This window comes from Cucurbita maxima, unplaced genomic scaffold (genome assembly GCF_002738345.1).
Source record: "Cucurbita maxima cultivar Rimu unplaced genomic scaffold, Cmax_1.0 Cma_Scf00029, whole genome shotgun sequence".
Classification (NCBI taxonomy): domain Eukaryota; kingdom Viridiplantae; phylum Streptophyta; class Magnoliopsida; order Cucurbitales; family Cucurbitaceae; genus Cucurbita; species Cucurbita maxima.
This window is the reverse complement of record NW_019272045.1, coordinates 918848-943002: the sequence shown is the minus strand read 5'-3', so window position 1 is coordinate 943002 and position 24155 is coordinate 918848. Positions and strand designations below refer to the sequence as shown.

General features: G+C 38.3%; 3 protein-coding genes and 4 non-coding genes across 9 annotated transcripts in view; 5 read left to right on the top strand and 2 right to left on the bottom strand.

Annotated features, from left to right (window-relative positions):
• Positions 1–13: 13 nt before the first annotated feature.
• On the bottom strand, positions 14–4249 carry LOC111465576 (stearoyl-[acyl-carrier-protein] 9-desaturase, chloroplastic-like). The gene is made up of 3 exons (XM_023110028.1): positions 3947–4249; positions 1033–1537; positions 14–928 (listed from the first exon to the last, which is right to left on the bottom strand). Exons 1-3 carry the CDS (start codon positions 4051–4053, stop codon positions 368–370), a joined length of 1173 nt encoding a protein of 390 aa, XP_022965796.1. The 5' UTR covers positions 4054–4249; the 3' UTR covers positions 14–367.
• Positions 4250–6170: 1921 nt separating this feature from the next.
• On the bottom strand, positions 6171–11991 carry LOC111465513 (violaxanthin de-epoxidase, chloroplastic). The gene is made up of 6 exons (XM_023109921.1): positions 11754–11991; positions 9836–10007; positions 9561–9733; positions 8381–8477; positions 7918–8309; positions 6171–6763 (listed from the first exon to the last, which is right to left on the bottom strand). Exons 1-6 carry the CDS (start codon positions 11855–11857, stop codon positions 6229–6231), a joined length of 1473 nt encoding a protein of 490 aa, XP_022965689.1. The 5' UTR covers positions 11858–11991; the 3' UTR covers positions 6171–6228.
• Positions 11992–15021: 3030 nt separating this feature from the next.
• On the top strand, positions 15022–15095 carry TRNAV-CAC. The gene has a single exon. It is a non-coding gene; the product is annotated as a tRNA-Val (tRNA).
• A 562-nt stretch (positions 15096–15657) lies between these two features.
• Positions 15658–15731, top strand: TRNAV-UAC. The gene has a single exon. It is a non-coding gene; the product is annotated as a tRNA-Val (tRNA).
• Positions 15732–15822: 91 nt separating this feature from the next.
• Positions 15823–15896, top strand: TRNAV-UAC. The gene has a single exon. It is a non-coding gene; the product is annotated as a tRNA-Val (tRNA).
• Positions 15897–16534: 638 nt separating this feature from the next.
• Positions 16535–16608, top strand: TRNAV-CAC. The gene has a single exon. It is a non-coding gene; the product is annotated as a tRNA-Val (tRNA).
• Positions 16609–17895: 1287 nt separating this feature from the next.
• The window catches only part of LOC111465637 (bidirectional sugar transporter NEC1-like), an 8517-nt gene continuing 2257 nt past the window's right edge, over positions 17896–24155 (top strand). Inside the window, exons 1-6 of one of the 3 annotated variants that reach the window (XM_023110119.1) lie at positions 17896–17970; positions 18059–18095; positions 18171–18381; positions 18522–18683; positions 19727–19846; positions 21338–21594. In XM_023110119.1, coding sequence (XP_022965887.1) covers positions 17922–17970; positions 18059–18095; positions 18171–18381; positions 18522–18683; positions 19727–19846; positions 21338–21547 — 789 coding nt within the window. In that variant the 5' untranslated portion in view covers positions 17896–17921 and the 3' untranslated portion in view covers positions 21548–21594. Of the gene's footprint in view, positions 17971–18058; positions 18096–18170; positions 18382–18521; positions 18684–19726; positions 19847–21337; positions 21595–22527; positions 22577–22660; positions 22698–22772; positions 22984–23819; positions 23982–24155 lie in introns of those variants that run through there. The other 2 variants (XM_023110121.1, XM_023110120.1) reach the window with 2 other exon arrangements.

Genomic DNA, 24155 nt, shown 5'->3' with positions numbered 1-24155 from the left:
AGAAGAATGTGAGTGATGGATGATGATAAAACAGCAGTTGAATTTGGTGCCAAAATTTATAGTTGGTTTGGACATTACAACAATAAACAGATGGGAAAATTAATAGGCATTCTATTTTGTGTTCGACAAAAATCAAAACCCAAGCCATTACTGAACCTTATCTGCTAAACAAATAAGGTACTGGGGGAGACTAGTTGTTGCAACAACCAAAAACAGCAGCAGCAGCAGCAGCCACAAGACAGTCTAATCTTCCTAACTTTAAGCAATCAAGACTCGAAAGTAATATCTAAACTTGAAAACACTTACGATTTGTATTCGAATGTACTCGAGTCGAGTAGTTTAATACCTTCCTTCGAGACTGTTACTCTTACACTTGAATTTCGCGGCCGAAGATCCAGCTAAATGGAACTCTTTGTGCTTGCTTGGCTCTGCTTTGAGCTCTGTCTTCCAGTCTTCTAATCCTTGGAGGTAACCCGCACACGAAATCTTGTGCTTTGCGCCCCTCGCCCGAGAGACCTGTCAAATTCTCTATTTTCCATCTACTGACAAGGAACTCGAGAATGTCAGCATAGTCTTTAGCAGTGTAAACACCGAGCCGTTGAGCAACAGATGAAAAGTTCTCGAAAAGGTTGTTGTCCTGACCATCGTACATCAAATGGGCTGGCATTGAGATTTTTTTCTTCATCATGTCAGCTAAAGCCATAACGGTATCATCAGGGTCGACCTCGAAAAGCTTCTCAACGATCTTGGTGTAGGCAGTCTCGTGGCGTTTTTCATCCGAGGCGATTATACCACATACCTGTGCTAGCTTAAAATCGCCATGCTCCTTGGCTAGCCTAGCTGTGTTGCCATGGGAGATGAAAGTTGCCCTCTCTTGAAATGAAGTGTAAATGAAACCAAGGTATGGATTGTTTTCTGTTTTGGGATCCTAAAAGGCACAAAGACACAAACCATGGGTTCAAACACAAATCTTAGCTTTAGAGAACGAGAAAAACGAGAAAAACTAGTTTACAGAACGTCGAGAAATCTAACCATTCCTGATCCAATGAGGTACTGAATGGTCTTTTCAATCTGTTTCATATCGACTCGTCCCGACAGGTAAAGGTACTTATTCAGAAGGTCACCATGCCTATTCTCTTCGGCAGTCCAGGCTCTTGTCCATACTGCCCACGAGGTGAGGCTCGCCCCAGTTTCATCACGGACGCCATCAAGGGTGTTCAGCATTGTCTGGTAAGTTGGAAGGGCTTCTTCAGTGATCATGTCCCCAACCAACACGACAAAATAGTCATCGGGAATCTCCTTCGATCTCTCCCTTATTTCCTGGACTTGGTCATAGAAACCATTGGATTCGGGGTCAGGGAGATAATCTTGAGGTTGCCAACAATTTTCAACAGGCTTTAGGTGAACCAAGATGTTCTTTTCTGCCCAATCTTCTAATGATTTGAATATCTCCATCTTTTGAGGTGCCATAGAATGAGTCACTTGGACGTGTACTTCTCGGGGAGGGAAATGCAACTTCTTTGCTCCCTCGGTCTGTCTGTAGAATCGAACAAACAACAGTAATAAGCCGATCTCAGTCGTGTAAGTCGGGAATTTTCTTTACAAGATCAACAAATTATTAAGAACTGTTCGAAAAGAGTCATCAAACTGCTACTCCACTCCAGAAATTACAAGCTAATCCTGAATGAGCATTAGATACCCAATCGAAACGAAATGTAGTTCGAGGAAGCCCGTAGTTATTAGAGAGCAACAAATATGGCATACCTTTAGCCATAAATACAACCATAACACAACCATAGAAAAGAAACACAGAAACAAGAAGCTATTACAGAACTGGTAATAGCATGAAGTCGACTTTGTTTCATATCCTCAAAAGTTTCAACCAGTGCTCAAGAGCTCAGAGGAAATGAGTTCTTATCGACAATTTATTATATTTTTGTTTTTCCTAACCTTTCGAATTTTTCGTTCGACTTCCACTTATCGATCCTAACATTTCGAATTTATTATATTTTTGTTTTTCCTAGAAAAGTGACAGACCAAGAACCTATATATGCTTTACCGAGTGTTTGAAGGAAAGAACAAATTTGAGACCGGCCATATGTCTTGTTCAATCGAATTAATCTTTCTTTCGTTTTTACATGAGAGTAAAAGAGTGAAAGAAAGGAGAAGATCAAGAATCCGAGGTTCAGTCGAGCTAATTTTAGAAACAAAAAAGTTTTCATACTCTCAATTTTCTGTTTAATAGGTTACCTGCCTTAACTCTGCTAACAATATTACGTTACATAATTTCCAGCAAATTCAAGCAATTTTCGACATAAGCGTAAACTTGATGGAATCGAGTATAGGAATCAATACACTTAATCGAAAGTTCAAGAGTTCATTTTTTTTTTGAACTACGAAGAACAAATAAACACAACATATGAACTTTGAAAGTTCATGAACCTACGTTCAACTAGTATTTCATCAATGCATCAGGCAAACAATTGTTTACTTCTATTGATCAGACTCTAAAAACCAAATTATTGTGCCCAAACATCTTCAAGCGAAACATCAGTATTGTTACTATGTGGTAGATTATTCACATAACAAAGAACAACATCTGGAAAAACAATGAAATCAGGCAGTATTTTACATTTGCTGGTTGAGACCGAGCGTAATACTATAATAAATATTAACAGCACGGTATTAATAAAACAATAAATCAACTATAAACGCGTTATATACAACAAGTGCTAAAAAAATATAAGGGAACTGGCAGATCGACTAAACGAACCACAACGACAAGTGCTAAAAAAATATAAGGGAACTGGCAGATCGACTAAACGAACCACAACATCAATGTTTTAAGAGTCCAAGACCAGCTGCCAAATTATAAGCCCACGGGCTTATATGCTTGTTTAAAATGCTCAAAAGTATGCCACAGAAAAAATTGACTATACCGCTAGTAGATATTGTCGTCTTTGGGCTTTCTCTTCCAGGTTTCCCCTCAAGGTTTTTAAAATGCGTCAACTAGGGAGAGGTTTCCACACCCTTATAAAGGGTGGTTCATTCTCCCCCAACCAATGTGGGATCTCACAATCCACTCCTCTTTGAGACCCAGCATTCTCGCTGGCACTCGTTTCCTTCTTTAATCGATGTGGGACTCCCAAATCAACCCCCTTTGGGACTCGGCTTTCTTGTTGGCACATTGCCCGATGTCTGGCTCTTATATCACTTGTAAGAGCCCAAACCCACTACTAGCAGACATTGTTCTCTTTTGACTTTCCCTTTCAGGCTTCCCCTTAAAGTTTTTAAAACGCGTCTACTAGGGAGAGGTTTCCACACCCTTGTAAAGGGTGTTACAAGGGTGTTTTATTCTTCTCCCCACCCGACGTGGGATCTCACATTCATAAACTCAAAAGTACTTGAATGTATAATTTAACTTTATATAAGAACAGCTTGGTCCAGCAATAATATATATATAGAAACAGAGAAAAATTAAAAACTAACGAAAAGTAACAGATCCTTCTCAAAATTTCAGGCAAGTACTAATGAAGGAAGAACAATCCATACATGCAGTATTCGAACAGAAACGATCAGCAATACAGTTCATCAAAATACCTTACTTCAGACCAAAATTGCACAACAAGATTGACGTCGAATCTACAACATTTCAGTTCAAAATCACAAAAACTCCCTAAAACCAAGAGATTAAAACAAAACCCAAATCCAAAACATCTTAAATTCGAATTCCCAATTTAGGGGTAGGCGGAGATTCCCAAGAATGCAAATAGCAACAGTAATAAGAGATTACAGAATAGGAAAACACCACCGATCAGTACAGGAAAAAGCCATTAAAGTGGAATCAAAAGAACACAATTGATTAAACAGAGAGAATCGAAATGGATCAAAACAGATTAAACAACAAAATGGGTTTGATTCAAATTGAGAAATGGTGGATACCCACTTGGAGACAGCATGAATTGTGGTGGCCATGAGACGATTGGAAGATCTGCGATGGCGGTGAGTGGTATGGCAAGGGAGGTTCAGTGCAGGATTGAAATTCAAAGCCATTAGCGATGAAGAAAGATGAGTGAACGGAAGGATTGGGAAATGGATTTTTGTGAGAATTTAGAGAGAGATGAGAAGAAGCACAAAAAGTGGTAAAGTTTGAAGGGTGGTTTTAGCGAGGGAGACGGCCAAACCTTGAACTCCAAACTCCCATGCCTTCCTCCTTTCTCTTAATTTACACTATTTTCCCCATTTTCTCTTCCTAAACCCAAACGTAACATACCTTCATTTATTATTTCTTTCCAATATTATATAAAATGCTCCTCAAAATATCGATCGGGGCGTTCATGGATTAGGTTAGGTTGAGTTCAAACATTTTTTTTAGATCCAGCTCAATTGTTCGAGCTGTTAATGTATTCCTCTTTTCAATCAGTAAAAAAAAACAATAGGGACGGTTTTTCAAACCAAACAATTATTATTAAATAATGAACTCAATCCAACTCAATCATAAATTATTTAAGTCGGATGAGTTTAGGTTGTTTAAGTCAGGCTAGTTTGGTTAAACCTAATATAGTTTCGGGGAACTCATGGATCAATTAAACAAGTTCATCAACCAATTAAAACAAACCCAAATAAGTTCATCAAGTTACGAGCTCAACACTCAAATCCAAATAAGTTCATCACCCATTACAAAACAAACCAATTAGTTCATCACAATATGAGTTCATCGTCCAAACCCAAAAACTCAAATAAGTTCATCACATTACGAGTTCATTACCCAAACCCAAATAAGTTCATTAGTTAACAAAAACAAATCCAAATAAATTTATCACGATACGAGTTCATCACCCAACAAAAATAAACCCAAATACGTTCATCACAGTACGAATTTATCACCAAAACCTAAATAAGTTCATCACGTAACGAAGTCTAAAAAAAATACCTTTTTTCTTAACATAAGAATGAAATTGGTTTGTATGCACCCATCACTTTCATCTTCCACTTCTTCAATTCTCATCTTAATCTCCGCCGTCCATTCCTCAACGCGATTGCAATGTGAAGAAATTGGAACATTGAATGTTTGGAGGCCCCAAAATCCAATAAAGAGAAAATAAGATGAGAGGTCAAAACTCTAATTTCATGTCTCAACCTATTTGATATTGATGCCAATCCCTTTCTAACATTACGGTTAAAAATATTTGGGATTTTAACGCCCTTTAACTACCATTTTGTCATGGTCCTAAGGTCCTACAGCTAGCAAATATTGTCTTCTTTGGACTTTTTCTTTCGAGTTTTCTCTCAAGGTTTTAAAACGTATATGCTAGAAAGAGTTCCCACACCCTTATAAAGAATATTTCGTTCTCCTCCCCAACCGATGTGAGATCTCACAATCCACCCCCTTTAGGGCCCAGCATTCTCGCTGGCACTCGTTCTCTTCTCCAATTGATGTGGGACCCCCTAATCCCCCCCTCTAGGGCTTAACCTCATCGTTGGCACACTGCTCGGTGTTTAGCTTTAATACCATTTGTAATGACTCGAGCCCACCGCTAACAGATATTGTCCTCTTTGGGCTTTCTTTTTTGGGCATCCCCTCAAAGTTTTTAAAACGCGTCTACTAGGGAGAGGTTTCCACACCCTTGTAAGAAATGTTTCGTTCTCCTCCCCAACCGATGTGGGATCTCACAATCCACCCCCTTCGAAGCCCAGTATCCTCGTTGACACTCGTTCCCTTCTCTAATAGATGTGGTACTCCCTAATCCACCCTCCCTTCGGGGCTCAGCGTCCTTGCTGGCACACCGCTTCGCTGACACATTGCCTGGAGTCCGACTCTAATACAATTTGTAACGATCCAAACTCACCACTAGCAAATATTGTCTTCTTTGGACTTTCCCTTTCAAGCTTCCTTTCAAGGTTTTTAAAATGCGTCTAATAAGAAGAGATTTCTACACTTTTATAAGAAATGTTTCGTTCTCTTCCCCAACCGATGTGAGATCTCACACGTACTCCCAATGGAGTTTTCAAGGGCAACTTGAAGGGTTGTGGGTGATGATTCTTACTAGGTTGCTTATTGCAATTTGAGACCATCTCGGGGTTACGTGTAGATTTCGAGATGAGTTCGTGGGTTTTCCCGATATGAACGTTCAAAAAGCCTTTAAACGTTAATTAAAAAATTAACGAAATTAAACAAAATGGGTTTAGCTAATAATAATCTTAGAAGTAATGATAATCAAAGTCTTTTTATCTTAATTTTCTAAGAGCAAGTGCTCTTCCAAACAAACTCTCAACCTCATTTGCTTCCATTTTAAGCTCATTCAAAAGATCACTCTCTTCTTTAGATAACTCTCTAAGGAAGAATTCCTCGTCTCGTTGAAGTTCTTTAAGACCTTCTCCCAACTTCTCAACCAATGACATCTCTGCCTTCCCTACTGTTTCCACCTCTTTTTCAAGCTGTTCGACCTCCTTCTCCACCTCTTGTTCGATTTGTTCGACTTCCCTCACGATCGTTTGTTCTCCGCTTTCCAATGTCTTCTCTAGCCTTTCTACGAGCGGTGGCTCCGGGCCACACGAATTGTCTGTTTTTATGAACTTGTTGAAGTCTCTCCCTACGCTCTTAGCTGCCCTTTCTAGCTCGGGAACTATGCTTTCTGGCAGTACTGCACTTCTCGTGTATACAACGGCTCCGCCGTAGCCATCCCATGCGTCGTTCCGACCACGATAGTATACGAAAATGTAATCATCGGGTTTGTTCTCCACCTGGCTTGATAATATATACCTGAGAAGGAAGGAGATAAACAATTACAATTCCTAGTTGAGGCTAGATACTACAGATGCTCACCACTTTCATTTCTTCTAATTTGTGATCAAATAACAGGAAAGAATTTTGGTCACTAAGGGTGTGAAAACTTCTTAATAGACGCGTTTTGAAGCCCAGAGGGAAAGTCTAAAGAGAACAATATCTGCTAGCGGTAGAGTTGGGTTATTACAAATAGTATCAGAGTCAGTTACCGAACGTGCGAGGCACTGATTGGAGTCGGGCTAGACTCTCTCCCTAGTAGACGCGTTTTAAAAACCTTGAGGGGAATTTCGAAAGGGAAAGCCCAAAGAGGATAATATTTACTAGCCGTAGGCTTGGGCTGTTACAAATGGTATCAAAACCAGACATTGAGCGGTGTGCCAGCAAGGACGTTGGCCCTCCAAGGGGGTGGATTGTGAGATCCCACATTGGTTGGAGAGGGGAACGAAAGATTCCTTATAAGGGTGTGGAAACCTCTCCCTAGTAAACGTGTTTTAAAACCTTAAGGGCAAGCCCGAAAGGGAAAGCCCAAAGAGGACAATATCTCCTAGCGGTGGGCTTAGGTTGTTACAAATGATATCAGAGTCAGTCACTGAACGGTGCAAGGCATTGACCGAAGTAGAGCTAGACTCTCTCCCTAGTAGATGCGTTTTAAAAACCTTGAGGAGAAGCCTGACAGAGAAAGCCCAAAGAGGACAATATTTGCTAGCAGTGCACTTGAGTTATTACAAATGATATCAGAGCCAAACATATGGCGATGTATCAGCGAGGACGCTGGCTCCCCAAGAGGGTGGATTTTGAGATCCCATGATGGTTGGAAAGGGGAACGAAACATTCCTTATAAGGGTGTAACCTCCCCCTAGTAGACGTGTTTTAAAACCTTGAAGGGAAGCCCAAAAGAGAAAGCCCAAAGATGACAATATTGGCTAGCAATGGGCTTGGGTTTTTTACAAATGGTATTAGAGCCAGTCATTGGACGGTGCGAGGCACTAATCAGAGTAGGGCTAGACTCTTTCTCTAGTAGACACGTTTTAAAAATCTAACAAAGAAAGTCCATCGCATGATAGTGAATGCCAATGGAATAGATCAGGTACTAGGAAATTTGATGATTTAGAAATGAAATGAAAGCATACCAGTCATCCTCATAGTGAAGATACTCATTGTTGTGGTTATAGAGTATGCCAGGATGCTCGGGATCTTGCACGAATCTCTGCGTCGTCGATCGAGTGAAAAAACCGCTATCTGGAGTTCGTATTCTCCACGTTATATTTCCAATAAGTTTGCCAGACTCTACATGAAATTCATGCAACTGACAATCAAACGTATCAAAAGTAGGATTTAAGCCACTAGTGATAAACCACTTCCCACTGAAATCTGATATATTGAAACTCTTGACAAGAACAGACGGGTCGGGTACAGGAAAGTCCCCGACATCGGATTTCGTAGGTACACATTTTTTTCGTGATACTGCACATTCATTAAATTCATCCACGACGCTGTTTTCAAATAGGTCACCACATTTAATCTACAAAGAGAAAAAATTAGTTAATTTTTGAAATCGTGTAACGCGTTATGTTGAGCCCCGAAAAAACTAACCTGGCATTCAGTCTCGTCGGGTCGATCGTTGCAGGTTTGGAGACAAGCAACATTGGCAGCACATAATGGGTTTGATATGCATTTGGCAAGTTCAAGCCTGACATAAGGGAGAAGAAACTAGCCGTTTTAGAAGCCATGTGATATTAGTAAAGAAGCGTTGGAACAACTGTGGGTCGGTTTAGTGGTCGTTGGAGTAGTGAGAAAAGGTTCAAACTATAGTAGCCACTCGTCTAAGATTTAATATCCTACGAGTTTCTTTGTCAACCAAATATAGTAAAATCAGGTGGTTCCCCCGTTTGTAGGCCTCGACGGTCATGGATAATAGTGTTTCTATGAAATTTTTGCAAAATCTAATGACTTTATAATAGATGATTAAAAATCTTTCTCCAAACACTACTTGATGAATGGGAAAAAGACTCCTACTTACGATGAGAAACAAATTGACGAGAGAGCAGTAGAAACCCGTTAGCAGATATTATCTTCTTTAGGCTTTCCCTTTTGAGCTTCCACTCAAGGTTTTTAAAACGTGTCTGCTAGGAAGAGATTTTCACACTCTTGTAAAGAGTGCTTCGTTCCCCTCTCCAACCGATGTGGGATCTCACAATCCACCCCCTTCGAGGCCCAACATCCTTGTTGGTACTCGTTTCTCTCTCCAATCGATGTGGGATCTCACAATCCACCTCCCTTTGGGACCCAACGTCCTCAATGACACATTGCCCGGAGTCCACCCCTTTCAGGGCTTAGTGTACTCGCTGGCACACCACTCGATGCCTAGCTTTGTTACCACTTGTAACAACTCAAGCCCACCGCTAGCAAATATTGTCCTTTTTGAGCTTTCCCTTCAAGGTTTTTAAAGTGTCTGCTAGGGAGAGGTTTCCACACCATTATAAAGAATTTTTCTAATGTGGGATCTCACAATCCACCCCCTTCAGGGCCTAGCATCCTCATTGAAACTCATTTCTCTCTCCAATCAATATGGGACCTTACAGTACTCATTTCCACAGAACCAAGATACAGAAAGACCAACAATTACTCTAACCACGAACCGAGGGGTAAATTATTATTATTATTTCCTCGATTCACGGGCACTATTTTGGTAAAATCCTTAACTCACAACAGAAACACGAAGGAGAGATGCAATAATATGAGTTACCAATCAGCAAGGATAAATTAGAGATACCTGCATTCCTTTAGTAAGCATGTACATGTTTTGAGTGCATCAACAGCTCGAGACGATGGAACGAACATGAGAGTACATGTCAGTACAATAACTACACCCATCGACCGTAACTGGCTCCATTCTCGAAGAACACTCGATAATGTTCCAAAAATAAAGTCAAAGCATTCATCGACCTTCCAAATAGACAGATAAACCAGGCAAAGAAAAAGTGATGAGAGAAAAGAGAAAAAAAAACGAGTACATTTAACGAAATTAAGGTATAGATAGGAAGGTACCTTAGGTTTACTTATCTTCCTTTGACATAAGGCATTCTTCTCTGACCTATGGGACAGAACTGTTAAACTTCTTGACTTACAAACTCTACCGGTGGAAATAGATTTGCAAGGTAAGAAGTATTTTGAATATATTTTGTCCACTAGTATTCCATGATAACATAGCACCTTTCTCCTGCAAGCATTACAACCATTTGTTAAGTGACAAACAATCATCTATCACCATCATCCAAACGAGATACTAGATTGCTGACAGTCCGAGGAATTTGGGTTCGGTTGATTTGAGCGTAAAAGAAGGTAGGATAAATGTGAGATCCCACATCGATTGGGGAGGAGAATGAAGCATTCTTTATAAAGATACGTTTTAAAACCTTGAGAGGAAGCCCAAAAGGGAAAGCCCACAGAGGATAATATCTGCTAGCGGTGGGCTTGGGTTGTTGCAAATGGTATCAGAGCCAGATACCGGGGATGTGCTAACGAGGAGGCTGAGCCCCGAAGGGGAATGGATACGAGGCGGTGTTCTAACAAGGACGCTGAGCCCCGAAAGGGGGTGGATTTTGAGATCCCACATCGGTTGGGGAGGAGAACGAAGCATTCTTTATAAAGGTGTGAAAACCTCCCCCTCTCCCTGGCAAACGCATTTTAAAAACTTTGAGGGGTAGCCCGAAAGGGAAAACCCAAAGAGGACAATATCTACTAGCGGTGGGCTTGAGTTGTTACAAATGGTATCAAATCTAGACACCGAACGATGTGCTAGCGAGGAGGTTGAGCCCCGAAGAGGGGTGGACACGAGGCGGTGTGCCGGCAAGGACACTGGGCCCTAAAGGGGGGTGGATTGTGAGATCCACCATCGGTTGGGGAGGAGAACGAATCATTCTTTATAAGGATGTGGAAACCTCCCCCTTGCAGATCGTTTTAAAAAACTTGAGCAGAAGCCCAAAAGAGAAAACCCAAAGAGGACAATATTTGCTAGGGTGGGCTTGGGTTGTTGCCCAGAAGGGGGTGGATTGTGAGATCCCACATAGATTGGGTGGAGAACGAACCATTTTTTTTATAAGGATGTGAAAACCTCTCCCTAGTAGACATGTCCGTTAGTAGATATTGTCAGTTTTGGCTCGTTATGTATCGCAATAAGCCTCACGGTCTTAAAACACGTCTACTAGGGAGAGGTTTCCACACTCTTATAAGGAATGCTTTGTTCCCCTCTCCAACCAATGTGAGATCTCATAATCCACCCCTTTGGGAGCCAACATCCTCACTGGCACACCACCAGGTATCTGGCTCTAATACCATTTGTAACAGCCCAAACCCACCGCTAGCAAATATTGTCCGCTTTGACCTTTTACGTATCGTCGTCAGCCTCACAGTTTAAAAACGCATCTACTAGAGAGAGGTTTCCACACCCTTATAAGAAATGCTTCGTACCCCTCTCCAACCAATGTGGGATCTCATAATCTACCTCCCTTGGAGGCCAACATCCTCACTGACACTGCCTGGTGTCTAACTTTGATACCATTTGTAACAGCCCAAAACCTTAGTACATATTGTCCACTTTTGCCTATTACGTACCACCATCAGCCTCATAGTTTTAAAACGCATCTACTAGGAAGAAGTTTCCACACCCTTGTAGGGAATGTTTCGTTCCCTTCTCCAACCAAAGTGCGATCTCACAGAACTACTTCAGTTTTGTTTATCAATGCACTATATAAACTATTTAGTACATCAATACACGATTTCAAACAAAACAAAATTCTCATCAATTTCAGCATTCCCCTGCATTACATATAACCATGAATCAATAAACTCAAAAAATCAAACCCCAATTCGCACATCAGCGTTACAACCGACATAAACCCCAATTTAGGAATGTTCCGACATAAATTTCATAGAAAAACCTTAAAAAAAACGAAATTAGACAGACCTGGTAGTGGCGACAGAGTTGGTAGTGAAGGAAGGGGGAAGAAATGAAGCTGAAGATGAAGAAGCAGAGGAGGGCCAGACGGATTTCATGGCAGAGGGGGGCATTAAGGGTTTGCAGAGAAGTGAACGTAGAAGGAGGAAGACGAAGGATAGAAAAAAGGTGGGAATTTGGGCTTCAGATAAGCCGCCATTTTTGTGTGGAAACCGTGCGCTTAACGTATAACCGACCCCTCCTTTCCTTATGTTAAATTGGCTATTATCTGTTCAAGAAAGTGATGGCTCTCTAGAATTATCCGTAAGTGGTTGACTAGCCCATATGGATTCGTGTCCAATTACGCGCTCGTCTAGTGCAACCCTACTGATGTTCGAGTTAGTTTCTTAGATCTTGGTTGGGTAGCACCTGTTTATGACAGTAGACTTGCGATTGTGCGGCACTCACTTTCTAGCAACAAGTGAGCTAAGTCGATTCGTTCTTTCGTCACTACGGCCAAGTAACGTATGCTCGAACCTCTAACCCCTGTTTAAGAAGAAAATTTTAGAAAACCGGAGCAGAGAGATTTCCAAAGAGAGTTTTGAAAGCAAGATTTGAAAGATTGAAATTGGTGTTTTATGTGATGCAAGCAAAAATGCAACAACGATGGCTTACAGCATACAACAACAGTGTTATATTTGCTTCCTTATTAGTTTTTTTTATCGTGGAACTAAGGTAGCAAATGTCGTTTCCGGTCCTATTTATCTAATGAAAAAAAATGTTCATCACTCTCTCCCATTCCTCCTTGAATTTCATGTTGGACATAGGTCTGTGGCAATAGTCTTCACTCTTAGAAGCGAAAAGGAGAATGTTAGGGTTATTAAGTGTCGAATTTGGATTTCGAATCCTAGACATAGATCATTACAAATAGTATAAGAGTGATATCTCTTTCGAATCCTGGACTTAAGTCGTTACATGTGGAATTAGAGTGGTATCTTTCTCGATAAGACGTGGTTCATAGATAGACTCACACTAAAATTGATGGGAATGAAAGCGTTCCACAATAGAAAGACTAAAAAAATTTAAAACGATTGGAAGTAACTGTAGGTAGGGTTAAACATGCTTTGTTTGGACCAATTCTATATTAGGTGACATTTCGAGAATTTACACGGGAATGAGAACAAAATACTTTTTTTTTTTTTTGAAAAATTGAGTTCTCGGTCTTCAAATCTTCTAATCGATAATTGGGTCACAGAAAGAACATGAATTTCTTTAGTTTATTTTTCTATCTATCAAGATGCTTGATCATGAGATTTGACCTGATTTGCATTGTCAAATCCTGTATTTCTATGGATATCCTATTCCCAGAATTGAAACAAATTAGAATGATGAATTCTCTACGACCTCTAGGGGATAAGAGATTTTCCGGAACAAGCAAATCATAATGATTGATTGCTGGTTCTATCTATTTTCATTCGTTTTTTGTTGTATTGCAATGGATTAAGCTAAACTCTTCTTATAAGGATAGTCTTTTTCTTGATATCTTTGATTTGGTACTTATTCTTATGAACTAATGAAATACCTATGGTTTGAGACATAAGAGATTGTCCATCATTTTCTACAGAGAGACAGACGAACAGGCTCGATAATCAATATTCCCCCTTTTAAGAATTCTTTCTGAAACTGGAACTCCTTAGGAACTATCAGCATCTCCAGATTTCTTTCTCCTCTTTTAATGGAGGATATAGTAATTCTTATGGGAATAATTTAGCTCATCTAATTGGATATAAATCATAGTGAGAATGACCCTTTAACCCGTTTTTCCATTCATTATTGCAGAATAGTGTTTGAAGATTGAAGTCGGGATGGAACCGTGTGCTCCAACAACTTTAACAAAATAATCGTGTATTGCATTTTGAAGAAAAAGAGATATTCAGTGATATTGAAACACAGGTCTTAACTTATATAAGTTAATAAGTTGGGTTTGTTTGTTAGAATTTGTTGCTTATTCGAGGTTTCTCTGCTCTTTCCAGACATGTTTGTTTCTTTTCCTCCTTGGCTCTTCTTATCATCACCGTTTTTGTTTCATCTTTGTCTTTTGTTTCCTGTGTATTATCCGAAATAGTCAATTCTGTGTTTTTCCATATCCAAGGTCTAAAAAGCGTTTTTTCTTATTCCGGAAATATCAAAAGAAGACAAAATGGACTAGTTTCTTCCTCTTGACCGAATCTGTAACCTTCATTAGCAGATTCATTTTCTGTGGTTTCCCTGATCAAACTAGAAGTTACCAAGGAACCATGCATAGCATTGAATAGGGAGCCGCCGAATACACCAGCTACACCTAACATGTGGAATGGGTGCATAAGGATGTTGTGCTCAGCCTGGAATACAATCATGAAGTTGAAAGTACCAGAGATTCCTAGAGGCATACCGTCAGAAAAGCTTCCTTGACCAATTGGGTAGATCAAGAAAACAGCTGCAACAGGAGCTGAATATGCAACAGCAATCCAAGGACGCATACCCAGACGGAAACTAAGTTCCCACTCTGTCAAAAAAAAAAAAAAATGATAAGAACGTACATTTGCGTCTTTTAATTCCATTTTGTATTATAGTACAAAATTATATAAAACATTTTTTCGTAAACTAATTAAACCTGGGTTAGGTTGAGATATTCAGATCCAACTCAATTGTTTCAATTGTAATTTTTTTCAAATCGAGTAACTTAACTCAATCCAACCCAACCCAACTCAAAATTATTATTTTTTTGTTGGGTTGGTTCGAGTCATTTATTTATTTTATTTTTAATAAAAAGTAAACTTTTGCTATTTATTTAAAAATATTTAATTAAAATTTACCTGTGAATTTCAATATATATTTTAAAAAGTTACCGGTGAAAATTATTTTTAAGAGATATGGAAAAATAAATAATAATGAAATAAATAAATTATATACATATATATATAATTTTTCAAAGTCGGGCTAGACATTAGAAAATTTAGATTTTTAGTTTTTTACAAAATCTCCTTATTCGAGTTAAAAATGTTATTTTGAGATGTGTCGGTGGTGTAATTGTTTATCACGCTAGTTTCAGTTCTAGGCTCAAACTCGAAGTGTTATTTTAAATTTTCACGTTGTTTGGGTGGTGTAGTTGGTTATCACACTAGTCTTACACATTAAAGGTCCAATTCAAACTCGAGGTTAGAAATATTGTATAATTTTTATTTTTTTCCTTACAAAATTCTTACTTCCGCTACGAGTGCTGATTCGAGTTCAAAGAGTTATTTTGGATTCTCACCTTGTCTGGGTGGTGTAGTTGGTTATCACGCTAGTCTCACACACTAGAGGTCCCCGATTCAAACCCGGGCTTAGACACTTTGTAAATTTTATTTTTTCTCTTATAACATTCTTACTTCCGCTACGAGTGCTGATTTGAGTTCAAAGAGTTATTTTGAATTCTCACCTTGTCTGGGTGGTGTAGTTGGTTATCACGCTAGTCTCACACACTAGAGGTCTCTAGCTCAAACCCGGGCTTAGACACTTTGTAAATTTTATTTTTTTTCTTACAACATTCTTACTTTCGCTACGAGTGCTGATTTGAGTTCAAAGAGTTATTTTGGATTCTGGTTATCACGCTAGTCTCACACACTAGAGGTCCCCGATTCAAACCCAGGTTTAGACACTTTGTAAATTTTATTTTTTTCCTTACAACATTCTTACTTTTCCTTACAACATTCTTACTTCTGCTACGAGTGCTGATTCGAGTTCAAAGAGTTATTTTGGATTCTGGTTATCACGCTAGTCTCACACACTAGACGTCCCCGGTTCAAACCCGGGCTTTAGACATTTTGTAATTTTTATTTTTTTCCTTACAAAATTCTTACTTCCGTTACGAGTGCTGATTCGAGTTCAAAGAGTTATTTTGGATTCTCACCTTGTCTGGGTGGTGTAGTTGGTTATCACGCTAGTCTTACACACTAGAGGTCCCCGGTTCAAACCCGGGCTTAGACACTTTGTAAATTTTATTTTTTCTCTTACAACATTCTTACTTCCGTTATGAGTGCTGATTCGAGTTCAAAGAGTTATTTTGGATTCTCACCTTGTCTGGGTGGTGTAGTTGGTTATCACGCTAGTCTTACACACTAGAGGTCCCCGGTTCAAACCCGAGCTTAGACACTTTGTAAATTTTATTTTTTCTCTTACAACATTCTTACTTCCGTTATGAGTGCTGATTCGAGTTCAAAGAGTTATTTTGAATTCTCACCTTGTCTGGGTGGTGTAGTTGGTTATCACGCTAGTCTCACACACTAGAGGTCTCCGGTTCAAACTAAGTTCAAACTTGAGCTTAGACACTTTGTAAAATTTATTTTTTTCCTACAACATTCTTACTTTTGCAACATATGAGTGCTGATTCGAGTTAAAAGCGTTATTTTATATTTTCACCTTGTTTTGGGTAGTGTGGTTGGTTATTATGCTAGTCTCGCACACTAGAAGTCTCTGGTTCAAACTTGGGCTCAAACATTTTGTAATTTGTACTTTTATTTTTTTCCTTACGACATTCTTACTTTCACGACATATGAGTGCCGATTCGAGTTCTAAGCGTTACTTTAGATTCAAATCTTGTTTGGGTGGTATAGTTGGTTATCACGTTAGTCTCACACTAGAGCTCCTTGGTTCATAGTCTCACACACTAGAGGTCCTTGGGCCCAAACACCATATAATTTATATTTTTATTTTTTTCCTTATAAGATTCTTACTTCCGCGACATACAAGTGCTGATTTGAGTTCAAAGCGTTATTTTAGATTCTTATATTGTCTGGGTGTTGTAGTTGGTTATCATGCTAGTCTCACACATTAGAGGTCCTTGGTTCAAATTCAAGCCTAGACATTTTGTAATTTATATTTTTATTTTTTTTTCCTTACAACATTTTCACTTTAAGAAGTCTCTGAATGTAGATTCGAGTTCAAAGAGACACTAGTGGTATTTGATTCAAACCCCGGCTTAGACATTTTAAAATTTATATTTTTATTTTTTTTCCTTACAACATTCTCGCCTCCTCGACATATGAGTGTTGATTCGAGTTTAAAGTGTTATTTTGGATTCTCACCTTGTCAACTTGTTTGGGGTGGTTTAGTTGGTTAACATGGTAGTATCACATATTAAAGGTCCCTATTTCAAACTCGGGCTCAAAAATTTGAAAATGTAGAAAAGGTTTAGTATTATAAAATACCCAATACGTCACCTCATTTCTAGGGTTGAGAAAATACGAACGCATACAACATGAACCATGACATTAATTTCTAGTGGGACCTAAAACTATGACATTGGGATCTAGAGTTCCTTTTATATGCTCGGGATATAGTTTATCACTTTCATATGCATATAATCCACCAATTTCATACCAATTTTGTAACACTTGAGACTCGTTGTGTAACAGCCTATGCCCATCTTGTCCTTTTTGGGTTCTACTAGAGAGAGGTTTACACATCCTTATAAAGAGTCAACCGATGTGGGATCTTACAATCAGTACCATTCAGGGCACAAAGACCTCGCTGACACTCGTTCGCTTACCAACTCACCGCCTCGTGTCTACTCCCTTTAGGGAACAACCTCTTTGCTAGCACATCGCCCGATGTTTGTCTCTGATACCATTTGTAATAGCACAAGCCCACCGCTAGCGGATATTATCCTCTTAGGGCTTCCTTTCAAGGTTTTTAAAACGAGTGTACCAGGGAGAGGTTTCCACACCCTTATAAAGAGTGTTTCATTCTCCTCCCCAACCAATGTGGTATCTTACACGTTGAGTACACACCACGTTCGTACGTAACTTATATAAATTTCATTTGCACCGACCCTACATTACTTTCAATGCTCGAACAACCAAACTAAATCCCAATCTACCTTAAAAAAAGAAAGCACCAAAGAAAAATAGAAGAAGAACGTGGTTAAGATTAAGTTGGGCAAAGAATCAAGAGGGGATTTCATTTAATTAATACAAGACTTTCTAAGAACTCACAAACTTGAGTTGAGCCACATCTAAATGATTTAAATTCCAAACCTTTTACCTTGTAATTTCAGCCATACAATCTTCTTTCTCTCTTTCTATGAACTGCCTAACTACAACTCTTTGCTTATAAAACCTCACCATCTTGGCTTGCTTTTAATCATATTTTGTTAACTTTCTTCCATTCATAGCTACAATGACCCACTTAAGTGTTCATCAGCTTCAATTCATCTTCGGTCTCTTGGGTACTAATCGATTATCGTTTTCTTTTACTTTTCGAATCAAAATAATGGGTTTTTTAAATTGATTGATTCCCTTCGTTCTACTTTCCAGGTAATATAATATCGTTCATGGTGTTTCTAGCTCCAATGTAAGGCCTCTAAATTCTAAACGTCTATTACTGATATCGTTGTCGTAACATGTCATTGTGTGGCATGTATTTTAGGCCAACATTTTGGACCATCTACAAGAAGAAAACTTCAGAAGGATTCCATTCTATACCTTATGTGGTGGCATTGATGAGTGCATTGTTGCTTCTTTATTATGCTGTTCTTAAGACCAATGCCATTTTGTTAATCAGCATCAACTCTTTTGGATGTGTCATTGAACTTTTCTATATAGCTCTCTACCTCTTTTATGCTCCTAAGAGACAAAAGGTTAGTTGTTCTTTTGATTCAACAACACGTGGGGTGAGACGTTCAAACTTTTGACCTCTCGTTCGAAGATATAAGCCTACATCAGTTGATTTATGATCAAATTGGTAAAAAATAAGACGATTATAACGTTTATTTTGCAGATATTTACATTGAAGATGTTAGTAATGTTCAACTTGGGTTCTTATGGAGTAATGGTAGGAGGAACAATGCTTATATTTCATGGAAATAAGCGAACAGATGCTGTTGGATGGATTTGTGCAGCTTTCAATCTTGCTGTTTTTGCTTCTCCTTTGAGCATCATGGTCCTCCATCTCTCTCTCTCTCTATGTTTATTTCAATTTAACCTTGAAATTGTTGTTTGTTTGAAGGAAAATTTGTTTTAATATATTATTATTTCAAAATTAATACACTTAAATAGAAATAAACCGAGACCACATTCGGAAGAGAGTAATCCCGATGATAAGATAACTATGAATGACCTAAAAGAATTGAAAGTTATTATCTATATCACGAAGGTGTACCTTACTTTTTGGTAGCTCAATCACATGAACTTTGAAGTTAAGAGCGTGTTTTGTTTGAAGAAATTCTATGTTGGGTGGCCTCTCGGGAATTTTCACAAAAAGTATGTGAGTGAGGAAAAAGCAAACCTGTGTTGATTTGTGGGAATGTTAAAGTCATCAAGTGCTGAATCTAGATTCTGAATCAAGCATATGAGAGAGGACAAAACAGACCCGTGGGAATCTTAGGGTCATTAGGTGCTGAATCTCGAATCTGAAACCTAGACAAAATAAACGTGTGGAAGTGTTAGGACCATTAGATCCTGAATCTGGATTCTAAAACCTAGGACAAAACAAACTTGTGAGAATGTTAGGGTCATTAGATCCTGGATTCTAAAACCTATGACAAAACAAACGTGCGAAAATGTTAAGGCCATTAGGTGCTAAATATGGATTCTGAAACTTTGGACAAAACAAATATGTGGGAATGTGAGGACTATTAGGTGTTGAATCTAGATTCCGAAGCCGAGGACAAAACAGGCCTGTGGGAATGTTAGGACCATTAGGTGTTGAATCTGGATTCCAAAACCTATGACAAAACAGCCCTGTCGGAATGTTAGGATCATTAGGTGCTGAATCTAGATTCCGAAACCTAGGACAAAACAGACATGTCGGAATGTTAGGATCATTAGGTTCTGAATCTAGATTCCAAAATCTAGGACGACAAACAGACCTATCGCAATGTTAGAATCATTAGGTGCTGAATCTGGATTCCGAAACTTGGGCATACGTACCTCGTTTTTGTTTATTTGTTTATTTTCTTTATCATTAATTTTGAAAATTTTCAGAAGAAGGTGATAACAACAAAAAGTGTGGAGTATATGCCATTTTCCCTATCATTTTTTCTCACACTTTCAGCCACCATGTGGTTCTTCTATGGCTTCTTCATCAAAGATCCCTTCATTGCTGTAAGTCAAAACCTAACCTTACTTTATTCATCCATATAAATTTGACCATTAAATTACTTTTGAATCTTTAATTATCATTTACTTTTCATATTGAATTTCATAAATACTTCATGTGGATTCCACGTATGCCTATATTTTAGACCATACTTATCTTTTTCTATGTTTATGATACTCAATTTAAAGAACAACATAAATGAACATTTGAATATTGACATAGTTTTGAGGATGGACCAATAAAGTAAAGGGTGTGGAAGTAAGCTTAGAACTTTCCTTTTTGTATTCATGAAGGTGTTACTTTTTAGGATTGAGTTTTAGGCTCATAATTGGTAGAAATTAGGGTTTGTAATAAAAGAGATATATGAATGAACTGAAACTATATTCGAATGAGAGTGGTCTTGTGAGATCGTGCATTAGTGGGAGAGAGGAACGAAACATTTCTTATGAGGGTGTGGAAACCTCTCCTTAGCCGTCGTGTTTTAAAACCGTGAAGGGAAGCCCATAAGAGAGAGTTTAAACCTCTCTTTAGCCGTCGAGTTTTAAAAATTTGAAGGGAAGTCCATAAGATAAAATTTAAACCTCTCCTTAGCCGTCGTGCTTTAAAACCTTGAAGGGAAGCCCATAAGAGAAAGTTTAAACCTCTCTTTAGCCGTCGTGTTTTAAAAACTTGAAGGGAAGCTCATAAGAGAAAATTTAAACCTCTCCTTAGCCGTCGTGTTTTAAAACCTTGAAGGGAAGCCCATAAGAGAAAGTTTAAAGAGGACAATATTTGTTAGTAATGTGTCCACGAGGATGCTGGCCCCCAAGGAAGTGGATTGTGAGATGCCACATCGGTTGGAGAGGGCATTCCTTATAAGGGTGTGGAAACTTCTCCCTAATAGACACGTTTTAAAACCTGAGGGAAAGCCTAGAACGAAAAGTCCAAAGAGGACAATATTTGCTAGCGGTGAGTTTGGGCTGTTACAAATGGTATTAGAGTCAGGCACCGAGTGGTGTGTTAGCGTGGACACTGAGCCCTCAAGGGGGATGGATTGTGAGATGCATTAGGCGGTGTGTCAGTGATGACACTGGCCACAAGGAGATGGATTGTGAGATCTCACATCGGTTGGAGAGGGTAACGAAGCATTCCTTATAAGGGTGTGAAAACTTCTCCCTAATAAACCCGTTTTAAAACCTCGAGGGGAAGCACAAAAGGGAAAGGCTAAAAAAGACAATTAGCGGTGAGTTTAGACTGTTACACCTAATGATATAATGGTTAAAAAATGCTTTAAAAAACGAATAGTTACTACATATACAAATCTTCACATTCATTTTCAATGGCTCAATTATAAAAACCCTAAAATTAAGCTAGTTGTCTTGGAGTAATTCAAGGAAACGTCGAGACCATCAAGTGTCGACTCCTGATTCAATATTCTGTTCTAAACCCTAGACACGAGCCATAATTTTTTTTCTTTGTCATAGGTTGATGGTAACTAGTTTTTCTATCATTTTCAGCTGCCAAACGTTGTGGGGTTTGTACTAGGAATGATCCAAATGATAATGTACATGATCTATAGAGATCGAAAGAGAAATGTTGTTGAAGGAAAAGAAGAGAAGCTTGAGGAAAGAGGCAAGAAATATGAAGCAAATCACCAAACTCTCTCAACATTCAACAATCAAAGAGCAACAAAGGAGATCAATATGATAATCAATAACAATGCATGAATTTAAGGGATATGTTTTGCCTTTAGACAACTCTTCAATCAAATAAAATTAAGTTATAATCTAATGAGCACGTTTTCACACCATTTCGACTATTTCTTAGATGTCAATCAGAGCATAACTCAATTCTCCGTCTTATATATTTAACTAAAAAGAAAATGAAAAAGAATAACGTAAGGTTTCTTAGATATTGTGAGATCTCACATTGGTTGGAGAAGAGAACGAATCATTCCTTACAAGAACGTAGAAATCTCTCTCTACCAAACACGTTTTAAAACATTGAGGGGAACCCTTTGAAGGGAAAGTCGAAAAAGCACAGTATCCGCTAGCAGTGCGCTTGAATAGTTACATTTCTGTTTAAGTTGTAACCCTGTAATTAGCCCAGGGAATTTTCATTACTTTGAACTTATTGTTATAAACGTTGCCCAACAGACCCGCGAGAATTCAGGTAAGCGTCGGAATTCTCATTCCATCATCTCAAAGCATGCCTCCTCGATGCCCACGCTCCTCCAAACGACCTCCCATACCCTCAGTCACACTCCAGATACCCTGCAAGAAAGAAACGTCTCCCCGAGTTGAGTTGTCCTTGTCCAAATCATCGAGGTCGAATAAGATCATAAACCAACTACGTCGATAGACATCATAAGACATATATCTAATAATCTCAACTTCGAGTAAAAATGAAACGTTGATATAAACATAAATATGATATTAAAGTATACATGTGCTTGAGCAACCAAACTAAAACCAAATGTATCTTAAAAATGAAAGCACCATATGGAAATGGAAGAAGAACAATTTCAATAAACTCAGTAACTTCAATTACAAAGTAGAGTTAGGTAACTTAGCCACAAACAAAGAGATCAAAATTCCAAACCTTTTACATGTAATTTCAGCCAAACAATCTCTACTTCTTACACCTAACTAAACCTCTTTGCTTATAAAACCTCACCATCTTGGCTTGGATTTAATATCTAATAACAATGAGCTACTTAAGCGTTTATCAGCTCCATTTCATCTTCGGTCTCTTGGGTACTATTCGATTATCGTTTTCATTTTTTTTTTGAATCAAAATGATGGGTTTTTTAAATTGATTGATTTCGTTTTGTTTTTCAGGTAATTTAATATCGTTTATGGTGTTTCTAGCTCCGATGTAAGGTTTCTGAATTCTCAACGTCTATTACTGATATCGTTGTCGTAACATGTTGTTGTGTGGTGTGTATTTTAGGCCAACGTTTTGGACGATTTATAAGAAGAAAACGTCGGAAGGGTTCCAATCTATACCTTATTTGGTGGCATTGATGAGTGCAATGTTGCTTCTTTATTATGGTGCCCTTAAGACCAATGCCATTTTGCTAATTAGCATCAACTCTTTTGGATGTTTCATCGAGCTTGTCTACATAGCTCTCTACCTCTTTTATGCTCCTAAGAGAGAAAAGGTCACTCTCTCTATCTCTTTACATATCTAAAACAATTCAACATGATTTGAAAAAAGGAATTTGAAAAAATATTCGAGTACGGAGAAATAACACTACTATCTATGATTCGAATCTTCATAAAGATAGAACATCTAAAGTCTCTTTGGATAACTATTTGGTTTTGATTTTTGAAGACCGTGTTTGATTTCTATTCTCTTTCTATAATAGGTGTTGCGTTAGGTTGAGACATTTTTATTAAATCATGAACCCAATCGACTCCTTTGGAGTCTTAGTCATTTTTGACTGCCTTCGTACCTTCGAGGAGGCTTGACTCCTTTTGGAGTCCTTTGTTCGACATTTAAGGATTTGCCAATCTATTGACACGGCTAAGTTTAGGGCATGGCTCTGATACCATGTTAGACGAACACGACTCTCCACAATGGTATGATATTGTCCACTTTGAGCATAAGCTCTCATGGCTTTGCTTTGGGCTTCCCAAAAGGCCTCATACCAATGGAGAGTGTATTCCTAGATTATAAACCCATGACCATTCCCTAAATTAACCGATGTGGGACTTTCATCATCCAACAGTGTATACGTTCATAACTCAACCCAAATAATTTCATGACCCAACTCTAATAGTACGAATTGGGTTGCGTTGTTCGAGTTTTTTAGGTTATCTGATTTTGTTTAACACTCCTATAATTTCGATAAAGCTACCTTTTCTCGTTTTCAGAACTCTGTTTCGCTTTTGAAATAGACTTAAAAAAAAGATAACAAAACAGCGGTTACAGATATAAGAATCAAATGGATATCAAGCGAGATCGAAATTTAACGTTCTTATATCGTGGTTGCAGATATTGACGATGAAGTTGTTCGTGGTTTTCGACTTAGGGTTTTGTGGAGTAATATTGGGTGGAACAATGTTGTTTCTTCATGGGATGAAGAGAACAAATGCTGTTGGATTGATTTGTGCAGCTTTCAATCTTTCTGTTTTTGCTTCTCCTTTGAGCATAATGGTTCTCCTTCTCTCACTAATTTTATTTATTTTAATTTTTTCTTATTAAAACGAAATTTTATTTATAATTTTTATTGGCATTTCAAATTTATTTATATATTCAAATGAATAAATATTTTATTAGGTCAATTATAATTTTTAAAAATTAAATCTTTATTTTTTTTTTTTTTTTTTT

Bases quoted from the DNA above. Each gene is read 5' to 3' on its own strand.
- LOC111465576 (XM_023110028.1), bottom strand. From the start codon at position 4,053: ATGGCTTTGAATTTCAATCCTGCACTGAACCTCCCTTGCCATACCACT. The intron at 1,538-3,946 runs GTGGGTATCCAC...TCGATTCTACAG, and splicing joins ACAATTCATGCTGTCTCCAA to ACAGACCGAGGGAGCAAAGA. The intron at 929-1,032 runs GTTAGATTTCTC...TGTGCCTTTTAG, and splicing joins ACCTCATTGGATCAGGAATG to GATCCCAAAACAGAAAACAA.
- LOC111465513 (XM_023109921.1), bottom strand. From the start codon at position 11,857: ATGCCCCCCTCTGCCATGAAATCCGTCTGGCCCTCCTCTGCTTCTTCA. The intron at 9,734-9,835 runs GTACCTTCCTAT...TCTATTTGGAAG, and splicing joins GGAAGATAAGTAAACCTAAG to GTCGATGAATGCTTTGACTT. The intron at 8,478-9,560 runs GTATCTCTAATT...CCCTTATGTCAG, and splicing joins TGCTTACTAAAGGAATGCAG to GCTTGAACTTGCCAAATGCA.